This window comes from Drosophila obscura, unplaced genomic scaffold (genome assembly GCF_018151105.1).
Source record: "Drosophila obscura isolate BZ-5 IFL unplaced genomic scaffold, ASM1815110v1 contig_186, whole genome shotgun sequence".
NCBI lineage: Eukaryota > Metazoa > Arthropoda > Insecta > Diptera > Drosophilidae > Drosophila > Drosophila obscura.
In genome coordinates, this window is record NW_024542774.1 from 5,676,608 (window position 1) to 5,690,340 (window position 13,733).

At 45.2% G+C, this 13,733-nt stretch overlaps 4 protein-coding genes across 8 annotated transcripts; 3 read left to right on the plus strand and 1 right to left on the minus strand.

The window, feature by feature from the left end:
* On the minus strand, positions 1-4,017 carry LOC111078829 (alkyldihydroxyacetonephosphate synthase). Of its 3 annotated transcripts, none has more exons than XM_022373712.2 (6): positions 3,914-4,017; positions 2,198-2,506; positions 2,033-2,119; positions 777-1,965; positions 594-698; positions 1-526 (listed from the first exon to the last, which is right to left on the minus strand). In XM_022373712.2, the coding sequence occupies exons 2-6, from the start codon at positions 2,323-2,325 to the stop codon at positions 149-151; spliced, it is 1,887 nt and encodes a 628-aa protein (XP_022229404.2). In that variant the 5' UTR covers positions 2,326-2,506; positions 3,914-4,017; the 3' UTR covers positions 1-148. The 3 variants fall into 3 exon arrangements, with proteins under 3 accessions (XP_022229404.2, XP_022229405.2, XP_041448859.1); XM_022373713.2 differs by lacking the exon at positions 3,914-4,017 and adding an exon at positions 3,499-3,664; XM_041592925.1 differs by lacking the exon at positions 3,914-4,017 and having other exon boundaries at positions 2,198-2,691.
* LOC111078831 lies at positions 2,920-3,422 on the plus strand. The gene is made up of 2 exons (XM_022373715.2): positions 2,920-3,031; positions 3,105-3,422. Exon 2 carries the CDS (start codon positions 3,121-3,123, stop codon positions 3,283-3,285), a length of 165 nt encoding a protein of 54 aa, XP_022229407.2. The 5' UTR covers positions 2,920-3,031; positions 3,105-3,120; the 3' UTR covers positions 3,286-3,422.
* Positions 4,018-5,212: 1,195 nt separating the features above from the next.
* On the plus strand, positions 5,213-10,389 carry LOC111078828 (protein lap1). The gene is made up of 6 exons (XM_022373711.2): positions 5,213-5,517; positions 5,645-5,855; positions 5,917-6,052; positions 6,116-6,405; positions 6,466-8,265; positions 8,328-10,389. Exons 2-6 carry the CDS (start codon positions 5,703-5,705, stop codon positions 8,502-8,504), a joined length of 2,556 nt encoding a protein of 851 aa, XP_022229403.2. The 5' UTR covers positions 5,213-5,517; positions 5,645-5,702; the 3' UTR covers positions 8,505-10,389.
* Positions 10,390-11,400: 1,011 nt separating this feature from the next.
* Positions 11,401-13,719, plus strand: LOC111078830 (fas apoptotic inhibitory molecule 1). 3 transcript variants are annotated; one of them, XM_041592858.1, is made up of 5 exons: positions 11,401-11,759; positions 11,959-12,126; positions 12,187-12,252; positions 12,426-12,722; positions 12,802-13,719. In XM_041592858.1, the coding sequence occupies exons 2-5, from the start codon at positions 11,989-11,991 to the stop codon at positions 12,991-12,993; spliced, it is 693 nt and encodes a 230-aa protein (XP_041448792.1). In that variant the 5' UTR covers positions 11,401-11,759; positions 11,959-11,988; the 3' UTR covers positions 12,994-13,719. The 3 variants fall into 3 exon arrangements, with proteins under 3 accessions (XP_041448792.1, XP_041448791.1, XP_022229406.2); XM_041592857.1 differs by having other exon boundaries at positions 11,401-11,735; positions 11,964-12,126; XM_022373714.2 differs by having other exon boundaries at positions 11,401-12,126.
* The last annotated feature ends 14 nt before the right edge of the window (positions 13,720-13,733 follow it).

A 13,733-nucleotide genomic window follows, 5' to 3' on the forward strand; every position in this document is an offset into this window, starting at 1 on the left:
ATATAGTTACAAATATTCCATTTATTTATAAAAACCCATTGAAAACATGAGCCCCTTACAAAAATAACACAAACCACAAAAGCTAATAGGAAATCAGTAATGGGACTTAGAATACACAACTCTACGGACAATCTCTACGGACAATCCTCTAAAGTTTGGCTTTCGGTGGTGCTGCTTCTATCTTCGGTATATCCTCCTGCAGCGGCAGGAGATTGCCCAGAGCAAAGATATTCTTTGGATCTAGATGCCGCTTGGTCGCCGAGTACAGGGAACTGCCCGTCTCGGTGACCGCGTTGCGATACCAATTACTGCGGATCTTGCCCACACCGTGATGGTGGGACAGCGAGCCGCCACAGGAGAGGATCTCATCGCGGGCACTGTGCTCGATGGCCTCGAACAGCTCCACGGGATTGGCCACGTCGATGCAGCGAAAGCCAAAGTAGAAGTAGATGCAGGCACCGGCATCGTAGGTCTGGGTCACCCGACACGATATCGTGTAGAACGTAATGCGACGCTTGTAGCATTCCTGGATGGGAATTAAGAGAATAGTGTGTCTACATAAGAGATATGACTTAGGTATCTTAGGTACTTACCGATACCACACGCTGCTTGACAGATCGACAGAGCAGACTGCAGCGATCCCAAGGCACCGACGTCTCAAATGATTCCGCCACAATGCCCTGATGCAGTCCGAAATCCTAGGCAGGGAACGGGAAACTGTTTTAGTCTTTTGCGAACTAAGATTAAATGGGGGACTGACTGAGACTGAGACTCACCCTGATATAGGCAATCACAAAGGTCAGTATGTAGCCACGTTCGCCATTCTGTCCGCCGGCAGGAAAGCCCTTGAACTTGCCTGCGATCTCGTAAATGATGGACTCCTGCCGCTGCACATCCTTGAGGTCACCCTCGAAGAGCAGTGTGGCGGCACAGATCTCGCTGAGGTCAATGCCCTTCCAGGCGGTGACATAGCGCTGCTTCAGTCCATCCACCAGACTGGCCCACCAGCTCTTCTCCGGCTTGAGGGCCTGGCCGAACATGAACTGTTCGTTGTCCATCAAACGGACGGAGGCGGGCTGGCAGCGACGACGGGCCACCTCACGCATGAAGAGCACTCCCTGCTCGAAGTTGGGAAAGGCGAGGGAGCCGTAACGTTTGACCGCTGGCAGGGGACGCACCTTCAACACCACCTCCGTGATCACGCCCAGCGTTCCCTCCGAGCCGAGGATGACGTGATTAAAGTCCGGCCCGCAGCTCACGCGCGGAGCACTGCACTCACGCTCCAGGGTTCCGGTCGGGGTCACCATGCGCACCCGCACCACGAGATCTTCGATGTTGCCGTAGACGTTCTTCTTCATGCCCGAGGCCCGGGTGGCCACCCAGCCGCCGAGGGTGCTGAACTCGTAGGAGTCGGGCTCGTGACCAACCGTGAGTCCCTGCTCGCGCAGTACACGCTCCAGATCCTGCCCCACAATGCCCGCCTCAAAGCAGACGGTTAGATTTTCCCGGTTGAGCCACAGCAGCCGATTCATCTGGGACGTATCCAACGCACAAATCGTTCGCTTCTCCGCCTGCGGACAGGTGATTGCCCCAGATACACTCGTGCCGCCGCCGTAGGGCACCATCATCACATTGTGCTTGTGGGCCAGCCGCACCAGCTGGACAACATCGTCGTGGCTTCGCGGCCACACCACCACGTCGGGTATGCGTTGAAATTTATTGTGCCACAGGCTGTAGATGTCGTTCAGTGTCTGCCCGTGGCAACGAATCAGTCGGTCGATCCCCTCCAGCGAGTGCTCCACTTTGGTGCTGTCCCGCAGCTCGCACAGAAAGGGCGCATTCTCCACGGGCCTTGGATACGTCTGCGGCAGCTGGGGAAACGGCTTTCTGGGGTCCACAGTAAGCTCGAATTTTTTCTCCACCCATTTGGTAAAGCTCGGCAGTTCGCATCCACCCAAGGGGTATCTATTGGAGGGAGAGAAAAATGCGGTTTAAAATCGAAGGTAGCACACCTTTCCCATGGGATACTCACTTGTCACCACGGAAACAGATGATGCCATCCTGGCCATAGAACTGGGAGTCGTTGTAGCCCCAGCCAAACCACTTCAATGCCTCATGGCTGTTATAGGAAGAAGAAAAAAAAAAAGGAGGATATTAAGTATACACAGTGTCGAAAGCAAGCACTGTACCCACTCACCGCTTTTTGGGTATGACACTATCCACGCGGAGCGACAGGCGCGTGTCCAGGGTGAGGGCGGTTCCTTCGGCCGGCGCCACAGATGATTCCGGCACGTCTGTGGTTACAGTATTCCGTTTGGCTGCCATTATTTGCTTCCCTTTTTAGGTTTATTGCACTAGTCGCAGTTTATTTATAATACTTTCAGACACAAATGGCACAGCCCGTCGGAGTTTTGAAAACACTTTCCGGGAGTCTCAAAATCGATAATTTGTGTTATTTGACGTATGTATGTTGCTTGATGTTGGGAAAAGCGTCGCCTGCTTGCACCTTTGTAAAATTATTTATCTATTATGGATTGTGTGGTTGCTTAATTTGGGGTTCCTTAGCTATCCAAATTAGTTGTACTTTTGCGCTAATAACTAAAATTACTTAAAACGAAATTGCACTAGAAAACTTTGGCGGCCCTTGGGTCTGGGTGCGCACTCTTTGGCTTCGTTTTCACAAATGCAGGGAAATGGACGCATTGAGTTGCTCGGACACGGAAACACAGAGAGAGAGAGATAGGAAGAGCAAAAGTTCCACTGCGCAGGGCGGGAGAGTAGCAGCCACAAAATGAGGGCGGTGGCGGTTGAAATTGAAATTGAAACCGATTCACGAAACGGTTCAAATTCAAAACAAAATCAAAATCAAAAACATAAAGCAAGCCTTGACTTCATATGTTTTGAAGAGGCTTACGCCAACATTTGTAAAAATCAGTTCTTGCCTAAATTTCGAGAGCTACGCATCCAATTTTTTGTGCTATCGGCTTTCGTAGAAAAAAAGTTGCTTTGCATTTTTCAAAATTTAATCAAGGTATAGAAAATATATGGAAATATATTGTGTTACAGCTAAAAAATATAATATGTGAATTATCTTCCGTTTTAAGATCTATCCACTACAGCATGCCGTCCAAGAAGAAGGATACGGGCAAAGCCTCAAAAAAGAGTGCCTCAGAGAAGGCCCCAGCTACCGAGCCGGCAGGAGCAACCTCCACTGCATCAACAGCAGAGCCGGCAACAGTGAAGGCGGCCAAGGGCTCCAAGAAGGGCAAGGGCAAGAAGAAATAATGTTGTTCCAGATATTCAAAATCTTGCAACAAAATCTAAATTAATCGAACACTTTCCAACAAGAAGTCCTCGAAGACGATAATTCCGAGGACTCATTAGAATTACAGTTAACATTCAATAAAACCGTTTCGCTCCCACTCACTGCTCTCTTTTTTTTGTTATTGGGAATGAACCTGCCTGATAAGCGAGAGCGTGATATATGTACATACATACATATGTCTGCCCAAGTGGGGGTGTGTTCGGCCTGGGGGTTGTACTACCCGCTTCCATTTCTCTCTGCCCAGTTGGTGCGTGTGCCAGTGTGGTTCATGGAATAGTTTCTTCAATGAAAATCAGTCCGACAGGTGGTTATAATTATACATAGGTGTCGTCGTACGAGAACTGTGTTAGATATAGTTTCGAGTCTACTTATTTATACAGAATGCCGTGCACTGGTGATAATTGGTTGTGAAAGCCATAACAGATGTTTGTTAATTTTTAATGTAAATCGAACCCAAGTGGGGGATCAACTAAAAGGGCGCATCACCTAGGTAAACTATGGGAAAAACAGCAGTCGACAGAGGGCTCAAATAAAGCAATAAAGCATTATTATAGCAGATATATTTTTAGAAATCTTAGTGGGACGCACTTTACGGTATCATAATCCATTCACAACAAGTTATCCGGCGGAAAGGGAATCAACTGCAGCGTACAGCATTTAAACCGAAACTGAGATCTCCACCTTCGTTTACCGACCCACACCGTCTGGCACAAAGTTTTCTCTTGCAAATAGCTGCCAGTGGTTTATTACGTACTTATTTGCACTATGCTGTATAGTTTAACAATTGTTTGAAGTGTAAATTCGTCAATGCTGACTGACACAAAAAAAAAAAAACACAAAAATGAACAACAAAAGTGGCCGTTATTTGTATAATTTTCACACGACGACACACGAAAACCTGACGACACTGACCGGTCAAAGTATAGGATGGGTTGGGGCATCGAGCAGGGCTTTAATTGGTGGCCGTTCGGGCATTCGCATTAACCCATTTGAACTTTGAAACTTCGAAAACGACTTATTTCCTTGATTGGTTGCAAAGTTTACACACCTTCGTTATCAACAGTGAGCACACGCGCACGTCGCCTGGAAATGGAAAACAAATATTAAATCAGCAAAAACACTGCATTTTTTAAGAAATGTATTTGTTTTTCCTTGTTTTTATTTTGAATCCAAACGGCTACTTTCTGGCGCCATCTGTTTGTCACTTGCTAAACTAAGCCAGTGAATTTATCGATAAGAAAATTATTATCAAATCACTTTGATCATTGGCCATCACTAGCTCCAGTACTTACAACTGCAATTCGAACTATATACTTTAAAGGATGTGTAAAGGACATCGAAATTGAGTTCAAGGTGGAAAGGTACATTTACTCTATTTCATTAATTTATAAAATTCCATTTTAAAGGTATATTAAAATATATAGAGTATCAAAACTGCCATACGCAGGTGATTTCAATTTTTCCTCCGGGGGAATTTCTATCATTTGAGTGAGAATTTTCTATCTTGTTTGGGGTGGGATATTCACAATTAGGGTATGGTGCCCAAACTACCGGGTGACAAGCAAAAAGTAGTAAAATTATGTAAAATCCATATCTACTAATGTTTTATGCTTTATATTTTTCGTTGGGTCCACAAAGTTAGCCAATCTCGTATAATTGTAATTGTAAGTAATGGATCTACAAGGAGTTTTACAAAAATTAATATTTTTAGCGGTTGAACTCGAGATGTTCACATGTTTAAATAAACGCGGGCTAAGTGGGTTAAGTACGTTTTTTTCCTCGGTATATTTTGAAAATGATAAGGTATTTTTCAGTATATTTCTGAGAGTGGGACCAGATAAAAATACCTCCTCCAAATTGTGTGAGAAGTGTGACCAGATACAAAAGATCCAACTTTATAATATATCATTAAATGGTTTAAATAATATCAATATTAATATTAATAATATTAATTAGAATAAGAGTTTATGGGAAACCACAAGCAATACCAAGTGCCTGCACAAGAGCAGCGAAGAGAGGCTTAGGAAGTCTCTTTTGTGTATGCCAGTGTGGGTGTGTGTGCATACATGCTTGTTAGTGTTGGTGGACAGAACAATAACAAGCCAAAAAATAAAAGAGAAGAATGTCAATGGCTTTGGAATGTAATGGAGCAGGACCCACAGTAATGCTCCAACTTCTGCGATGAATCATAGGTGAGCTATGCGGCAAGCCCTCGGCTCGACCCCATTAAGCCAGCCTGCTTTACCGCACCGCACCATATATGCATGCGGTATGTATATGTATATGGCTGACAGTTGAGTGCTCTTCTTTCTTCTGCAGCAACCCGAACCGTGCCTTAATATCGAACGACTAGCAGTATATGTACATATAAATAAAGATGCCGCTCCTGAGCAAATGCTTTCCCTGCTTCAAATTCAAGCACGAGGAGGTGATTGACAAGCTGGACTATAGCAATACACCGCTCACCGACTTCCCCGAGGTCTGGCAGCACGAGCGGACGCTGGAGGAGCTCTACCTGAGCACCACACGGGTAAGTCCGCAGCAGCCCCTTTGTTGGAGTTTCCTGCTAACATCCCCTTTGTCTCCTTCAGCTGCAATCGTTGCCCCCGCAGTTGTTTTACTGCCAGGGCCTACGTGTGCTCCACGTGAACAGCAACAATCTGGAGAGCATACCCCAGGCCATTGGCAGTCTGCGCCAGCTACAGAATTTGGATCTCAATCGGAATCGTGAGTGAGAATAATGACTTTCTATCCCCCTACAGATTCTCATACAGATTTGTTTTCTTTCAGTTATTGTCAATGTGCCCGATGAAATCAAAGCCTGCAAGCATTTAACCCGTCTGGATCTAAGTTGCAACAGCCTACAACGTCTTCCAGATGCAATTACCTCGCTCATATCCCTGCAGGAGCTGCTGTTGAACGAGACCTACCTGGAGTTTCTCCCAGCCAACTTTGGACGGCTGGTCAATTTGAGGATACTCGAGCTGCGTCTCAACAATCTTATTACGCTGCCCAAGTCGATGGTGCGGCTGGTGAATCTACAGCGTCTGGACATTGGTGGCAATGAGTTCACAGAGCTTGTGAGTGATATATCAAGAGCCACATAATTAAGAAATACATAAATTTCAATTAATTTGCAGCCCGAAGTAGTTGGAGAGCTGAAATCTTTGCGAGAGCTGTGGATCGACTTCAATCAAATACGCCGAGTGTCCGCCAACATTGGTAAACTGCGCGAACTGCAGCACTTTGAGGCCAATGGCAATCTTCTGGATACACTGCCCAGCGAGCTGAGCAACTGGCGGAATGTGGAGGTTCTATCCATTTGCTCCAACAACCTGGAAGCATTCCCCTTCAGCGTGGGCATGCTTAAGTCTCTGGTGACTTTTAAGTGCGAGTCGAACGGACTGACAGAGCTTCCCGATAGCATCAGCTACCTGGAGCAGCTGGAGGAGCTGGTCCTCAGCCACAACAAGTTGATCCGCCTGCCCAGCACCATTGGAATGCTGCGAAGCCTGCGGTTTCTCTTCGCCGATGAGAATCAGCTCCGCCAGTTGCCCGACGAGCTTTGCAGCTGCCAGCAGCTGAGTGTGTTGAGTGTGGCCAACAATCAGTTGTCCGCGCTGCCCCACAACATTGGAAACCTGGGCAAGCTGAAGGTCATCAACGTGGTCAACAACTATATCAATGCGCTGCCCGTCTCCATGCTGAACCTAGTGAATCTCACCTCACTGTGGCTAAGCGACAATCAGTCGCAGCCCCTGGTGCCGCTGCAATACTTGGATGCCAGTACAAAGACACAGCTGACCTGCTTCATGCTGCCCCAGGTCACCTTCAAGATGAACAGTATGCAGGCCCAACAGCAGGCCCAAGAGCAGTACGAGTTTGTGTACGCCAATCAGCAGCATCCGCATGCGAGTCCCTCGCGGCGCATCTGCTTTGCCGAGGAGGCCACCATCTTGAGCAATGCCAAAACGCAGCCGGCTCCCAGCTATCCCAACTATGTAGCTGCACCGCCAACACCAACGCCGGACCAGATGGCAGGATCCGTTCGGCTGATGCGGTCACCCACTCCGTATCCCAAGGAGCTGCGCCAAATGGCGAAATACGTTCGGCAAGCCCAGGCAGCAGCGACGTCGGCAAACGCCAACGAAGTGAGGGAGGCCCGCGTGGTGCCCAATGGCCAAGTTCACTGTGATAGCAGCAATGCCGACCAAGATGTTGTGGATCAGGCCACAGCAAGTGCAATATACGGCGTTGCACCAGAGAACGCTCACATCTACGGTGTCTATCAGCAGCCGGCGACGACGCAGCAGCTACCGGTTCCTCCACAAGAGTACTACGGCCTGCCCCTGGTCAACTACGAGGCGCACTATCAGCAGCTGTATGTCGAGGCGAATACCTTACCCACCACACATCTGAACGGTGAGCAGGACTATGAATTGCAGCCCTTGCAGCACCAGGAGCAGCAGCTGCCTCAACATCAGCAGCAGGCCGTGCCGCCATCTCGATTAGAGCCGCCACCCTACCACATAGCTAGAGTATATACCAAGAAAACGCCAGAGGACCTTAATCTGTACGAGTCCATGAGACAGCGCAAGCAACAGCAGCAGCAGCAGTTAGAGCAAACGATCTATCAGGATGCTCTGAATAGCAACTTTAAGACCACGGCGATTGGTGCTCAGGAGGAGGAGTCCATCGAACAGCTGGACTACCAAAACAACGTCAGCACTCTGGAGCAAAGTCCCGAGGATGAGGAAGAAGAGCTAGATGATAGCTTGTCGCAGCACTCGATGAACTCCACGGCCACCAATAACACCTCCAGGGCAAGTCACAAAAAGTCCACCTGGATCTTTGGCGTCCACAAGAATCCTACAGTCAAGCAGGTTACCCTCAAATGGGAGCACAGCATGGGCTTTGACGTTGCCGAGCTGCTCAATCACGTGAGTATTTTTGCTTATCATATTTAAACTTCAAAATGGACACCTAATTGTTTGCTCTTTAGGTGGGCATCTTTGTGAGTGCCATTACGCCCAATACAAACGCCGCTCGCCTGCTGAGCCTCAACGACAAGCTGCTTGAGATAGATGGCTACGACCTGACCAATGCCAATCTAAAGGATGCCAAACGGGTGCTGCTTAACTGTGGCACTGTCATGACCATAATGTTCTCAAGAAAATGATGGACCATTTGTTTCTAAACCCAAACCGATTCCCATCACGAGACCGAAGACTATTTGTGCATTTTTCTACAGCATTTTTCCAATGAGCTATAGCCTATAGCCTATATCGGATCAAACCGCTTGGATTTACCAATAATGTTAGTTGATAAATCGCGTCCTCTTCCGCCCTGGCGATCCATAGATCAGTCATAGAAAACTATTGCCAGCTAACAGAGCCTATGCTTTTCATATTTGATATATACATAGGTGCATCCAAACTGCCATTTTCCATATACCTAGATGAAGTAACTACTCGCTAAATAGATGAACAACCTCATGATATGGATGATATTTGTATTTATAGTCTGTAACATGCGGTACCCATCATATTAATATTTTTATTTTTATGCTTGATTCCGAATGTGTTTCTATTGTATTTCTTACCTTAAATGACTGTATTTGCTTAGACTTATCCAAAATTAATTTGCTTACTCAGTATTCTTTGTACATAGTTATGTAAGCGATCAGCAAAGGCAATATTTAGTTGTGTCGATTATGAATTATAGACATGTAGAACTTCTTCGATCCCATAATGGAAATAATTAGCTTAAATGTATAACGCATTTGTATCTCAAGTTGGGAGGCACTCATTCTGACAGCAAGATGTACTCGTACTCGTATTTATTTAAATAGTGCAATTAGCGTTGGTTATAAGTATAAATATATACGCACACTAACAAGTATATATAGACACGATAATCAGACAAAAAAATACCTACATCTAGCGCCTACTCTACGCCCAGCGTTGTTCAAATTTGTGCCCCAAAATTAAGGATATGTATAGACGAATTACTCGATTACAAAGGATAGTTGCTGTTTATGTTAGTTGTTATGGTGCAGCAATATAAATTCATATATATATATATATATATTTACACATACTTACGCATACTACATATTTATTGTCCAATTGAAGAATGTATCCAATCATTATTTTCCCTGGAAAATTGTTAACGAAACGTATGTAGGAGAGGGAGAGAATTCCTTCTTGTTCTATTCTATTGGCGTTGTGATCAGTATTATGTTCTATTTTAGCTGGTTATTCAAAGTTGAGCACTGCTATATCCATTCACTTTATCTAGTATATAGAACACCACACACACACACCCATACATACATACATACATGCATACAAATCTAGCTAACTTAAGCCAGCGCACACATTTTGCCAATTCAATTTGATTTAAGAGCGTTACAACAAATCACTGAAATACAACTTTCACTTTGTCATTTCGCCATAGTTTTGATTAAATCTTATCGAGCCACCACCAGTAGACAAAAGAGACGGAAAAGACAAAGAGCACAACCAGCTACTCAACAGACGGGCTTAATGATTAATGTCCCTGGGGCTGCCGCTGTCGCTGTCGTTATCGACAGGCAATTATCTATGGAAATTAATTGTCGGCGACATTTGTAGTGTGCCAGCCAGCCGACACCCAGCGAAGCACGCAATGCGGCAGTGGACTCTGGGTGTATGGGGGGTATGGAGACCACAACTCTCCACATGCCCACAACAACATCATCAGCGTCAACGAATTTTGTTTGCGGCGGCACTTTCGGCAAATATATTTGCATAAAAAGTGTACAAACAGCGCTCGGTGTGTAAATTCAACTGGAAAGTAGGCAACGAAAAAGCGCAACCGAATACAGTGTGATCGAGCGGATGAATAAATGAGTGTACATTTAGCATCCGATGCGCATCTTTCAAGGAGAGCATTAAGCAAACCTTATTGAATGGTTCTTTTGTATGCCCCTCTTCATATTTCACCCTGTAAACAATATTTTCCATGGAAGATGCTTGCTATCTAATCTAATCTATTAATAAAGCAAATCTTTATACGAAAAATATTTACCAACCCTTCACCTTCCTATTATTAAATTTATCTAATATATCCTCTTTTTATCCCCGTAAAACTCTGTTAGCACCCACTGTGCATCGAGTCGAAGAAGCCGCGAGCGGGCGTCAGGAAAAAGGATGACTGTGTGCACACATACACATTTCTTTTTTATATAGCACTAATAATAATAATTACACACACACACAGAGAGGCACAGGCACACACGGACACTTTGAGCACTGGTGGGTGTCAGGCCTTGTCCTTGTCAAATGTTTTGTTATCTGTGTGGGTTGGTGTCTGTTTGTGCCCCACCTACAACACTGCGAGCGACTCCAAACGGCGCTTTGTCAGTGACCTTCGCGTGTTGCGACTCTGACGGAGAGATGGCATATATTCTTGTACCCCACTCTAATCCAAGAGGTTCCGATTTGAGCTCGATTTGACGTATGATGTGCTGCCTATTTCTTGTTCGGTTCCTTACCCAATCTGGCCCCAAAATCCATTTATCAATATCGGATCTGATCGATTGAGGCAGCAACTCTTCCTTACATTCTTGTGCAGCTGCTGCTGTTGCCACGGAATGTGGCAGTTCATCCTCCCCTGTCCTGATCCTACCCACCCCATACCATCAGTCATTAGCATTTCCGGCGTGTATTTATGGCCAGAAAATGTTGCGCCATAAACATGAGAACAAAACAAAATGCGACAAATTTGCGACGATTGCCCCCAGCCCAGGGCTGTTATACGGATGGAGGAAGGGCTTGGTGGATATGTATCCCCATGGGCCATATAATTGTCATGTAGAATAAAATATGTACATACATAAGGGTATATTCGCTCAATTGGAGCTTCTCCAAAAACACCGACACCGACACAGGCATGGGCATGGCAATTGCAATGCAAAAACCATTGCATACTTGGCGCAGAGTTTATTTTTATGTGAACAACGACGCAAGTGGGGGGTATTAGGGAGTGGATAAACGCACACACACACACACACCCAGGGCTAGTGGCAACAAATCAACTCTGTTTTGGCGCCATGCGGCGTCGTCTGCTGACTCTCCTGTACTCTCTGCTCTCTGCACTTTTCTTTTGCTTTTCCAGCAGCAGAGGCAGCAAAGGCCGACAAACGCGACCGCCGCGACGCGTCGCGATTCGACTCGACCAAAAGCCAAAAGGCAGGCAGGCGGCCAACTAGTTTTTTCTCAGTTCCTCCTTTTGGTTTATATTGTATGTTGTTTAGTGTGCCATTGGCGCTAACAACGTGCGGTTCGTTCTTGCGGTTATTGTGGCAGTTTGGGGCTTTATTCAAAAGCTAACCAAATCGCGTCTGCTTCGTCGACCACAGAAGAAGGCAAGGAGCGATTGCTGTTGACCCGTAAAGTGAAACCAGCTAGATCTAGATTTTGTCTAGTTCAATTCCGCACTTTGCACCTTAAAGTTCTTTGAACTTTCGAAAGAAACAAAGTACCTAGCGGTTGTATAACCCCTCCATTTTGATTTGTTGCATTTTTAATGCAATATTTACTTGAATTTTAATGGGTACTATTGATTTGTTTACTTGTTCGGCGGCTTAGAGCAGGGGGGCAAAGAGTTGTATCGAGTCAATGTCTTTTCTTTCGCCCACACTGCGCTTGGAAAATCTGTCAACGGAGCCCATCATGACGCAGGATCATGTGCCCGAGGACCAGCGCTACAACAAACTGAATATAGTGGCCCAATGGTGTGTGCCCATCAATGGAAAAGTACTACCCAAAACCACCACAAGTTAAACATATGAATAATAGTATTGTATTTTTCCCTAGATGTACCGCATTGAGCTGGAACATGGCACAACTAGTGGGCGGCGTATGATTTGGGTCAATGGTCGGGTAAGTTTTCCCAACCCACGAGTGGGTTGAAGTATTTGCATAGTGTAAGGCCAAGTAATTACTGTTGTACGCGTATTTGTATCTCGGAAAATGGAATTAAACTTGTTATTTTCATTATTTTTAAGTGGATTACATTTGAAACCCCCACTGTGCACTGCCATAACTCATTGCAGGAGGTCCTGCGACGCGACTGGATGTTTAAGCTTGTCGGTGAGGACACCTTTCACATCGATCAGTCCCGCTGTATTATACGCGTTGATCCGGCACCTGGCTTCAAATACGAGTACTCGCTGTACATCGACGGAAAGTCACATGACCAGTACACAGAGGACGTGGCACGTCAGTACCGGCTGTGGCTTAGCACCTGTCATTCTGCGAGCAGCTCCGAAACACCTTCCCAGGAGTATCGAATAATGCTCAAGCTGGACACGCTGAGTCTCTACGTTAACGATGACCTGCGCCAGGAGGAGGTAAGTAAAACATGTGGCAAAATAAAAGGAGTTCCGCTTAGCTTTCCACATCCCCCATCCACCATCCACCATTTTGCAGTCCGTTTTCGTTCACGGCGGCACGGACACCAAGTTCATGCTGCAGGACACGGAATTCGTGCTACAGGCACGCTCAAGTGGCAATAAACATGATGGCATTGTTCACACTCTGCTGGCCAACGGTGTGCCCGTACCAGAGGCAAAGATTCAAGAGATTATGCAAGAGCCCGTATCCATACTGCAGACTTATTGACCAACGAATCGATATGATACGATAATTTTTTGTGCATTTGTTGTCCCACTGTCAATTGTTAATAAAATTTGAATATTAAAAACAGATTTGTTGCTAAACGAAAGGTATGGGAAAAAAAAGAACCATGAATATACGTGTATACCCTCCATACAAGAGTATTAATCAAGAGAGAAATGTGTGAATGTACAGCTGAAACGATTAAGAATCAAGACCATTTCTGTTTCTTATACAATACTTTATTCGTTTTGTGTTTATATGGATAATTGTTACGCAAATAATGCTTACGTTCTCAATTTCGTTTTGACATTTTGCTAGCATCAATATTGAATGCCAAAAGTGCATCAAGTATGTACGTAAATAAAAGAAAACTAGTCGAAAAGAAAACATCAGTTAAATGAGATACACAAATACATATACTATAAGCGCAATTAAAAAAGATTTAAACCTAAGTCAACTTACTCGTAGAACTTGGTTATTAAACACAACAGTGAAATTAAAGGGATACCTGATGGAAGGGCTCTCTCACTTTTTTAAAAGGGGGTTTGGTTTCGTTAACATTAAAGTGCAATTTGTTAGTGGCTTAGTGTTTGTTGTCGATTTGTTGCATTTGAGTGGATTGCATTGCTTGCTATTATCGATAATTGCTGAATCAAAAACTTGGTTTGATCAATATTATTTGCTTTAGATTGCATTGTATCTGGAAATATAACAATATATGTGTAATATCTTTACTTTTCCAT

Bases quoted from the DNA above. Each gene is read 5' to 3' on its own strand.
- LOC111078830 (XM_022373714.2), top strand. From the start codon at position 11,989: ATGTCTTTTCTTTCGCCCACACTGCGCTTGGAAAATCTGTCAACGGAG. The intron at 12,127-12,186 runs GTACTACCCAAA...ATTTTTCCCTAG, and splicing joins GTGTGCCCATCAATGGAAAA to ATGTACCGCATTGAGCTGGA. The intron at 12,253-12,425 runs GTAAGTTTTCCC...AACTCATTGCAG, and splicing joins TGATTTGGGTCAATGGTCGG to GAGGTCCTGCGACGCGACTG.
- LOC111078831 (XM_022373715.2), top strand. From the start codon at position 3,121: ATGCCGTCCAAGAAGAAGGATACGGGCAAAGCCTCAAAAAAGAGTGCC.
- LOC111078829 (XM_022373712.2), bottom strand. From the start codon at position 2,325: ATGGCAGCCAAACGGAATACTGTAACCACAGACGTGCCGGAATCATCT. The intron at 2,120-2,197 runs GTGAGTGGGTAC...TTCCTATAACAG, and splicing joins AGTGTCATACCCAAAAAGCG to CCATGAGGCATTGAAGTGGT. The intron at 699-776 runs GTGAGTCTCAGT...TTCCCTGCCTAG, and splicing joins TTGTGATTGCCTATATCAGG to GATTTCGGACTGCATCAGGG.
- LOC111078828 (XM_022373711.2), top strand. From the start codon at position 5,703: ATGCCGCTCCTGAGCAAATGCTTTCCCTGCTTCAAATTCAAGCACGAG. The intron at 6,406-6,465 runs GTGAGTGATATA...ATTAATTTGCAG, and splicing joins GCAATGAGTTCACAGAGCTT to CCCGAAGTAGTTGGAGAGCT. The intron at 8,266-8,327 runs GTGAGTATTTTT...TTTGCTCTTTAG, and splicing joins TTGCCGAGCTGCTCAATCAC to GTGGGCATCTTTGTGAGTGC.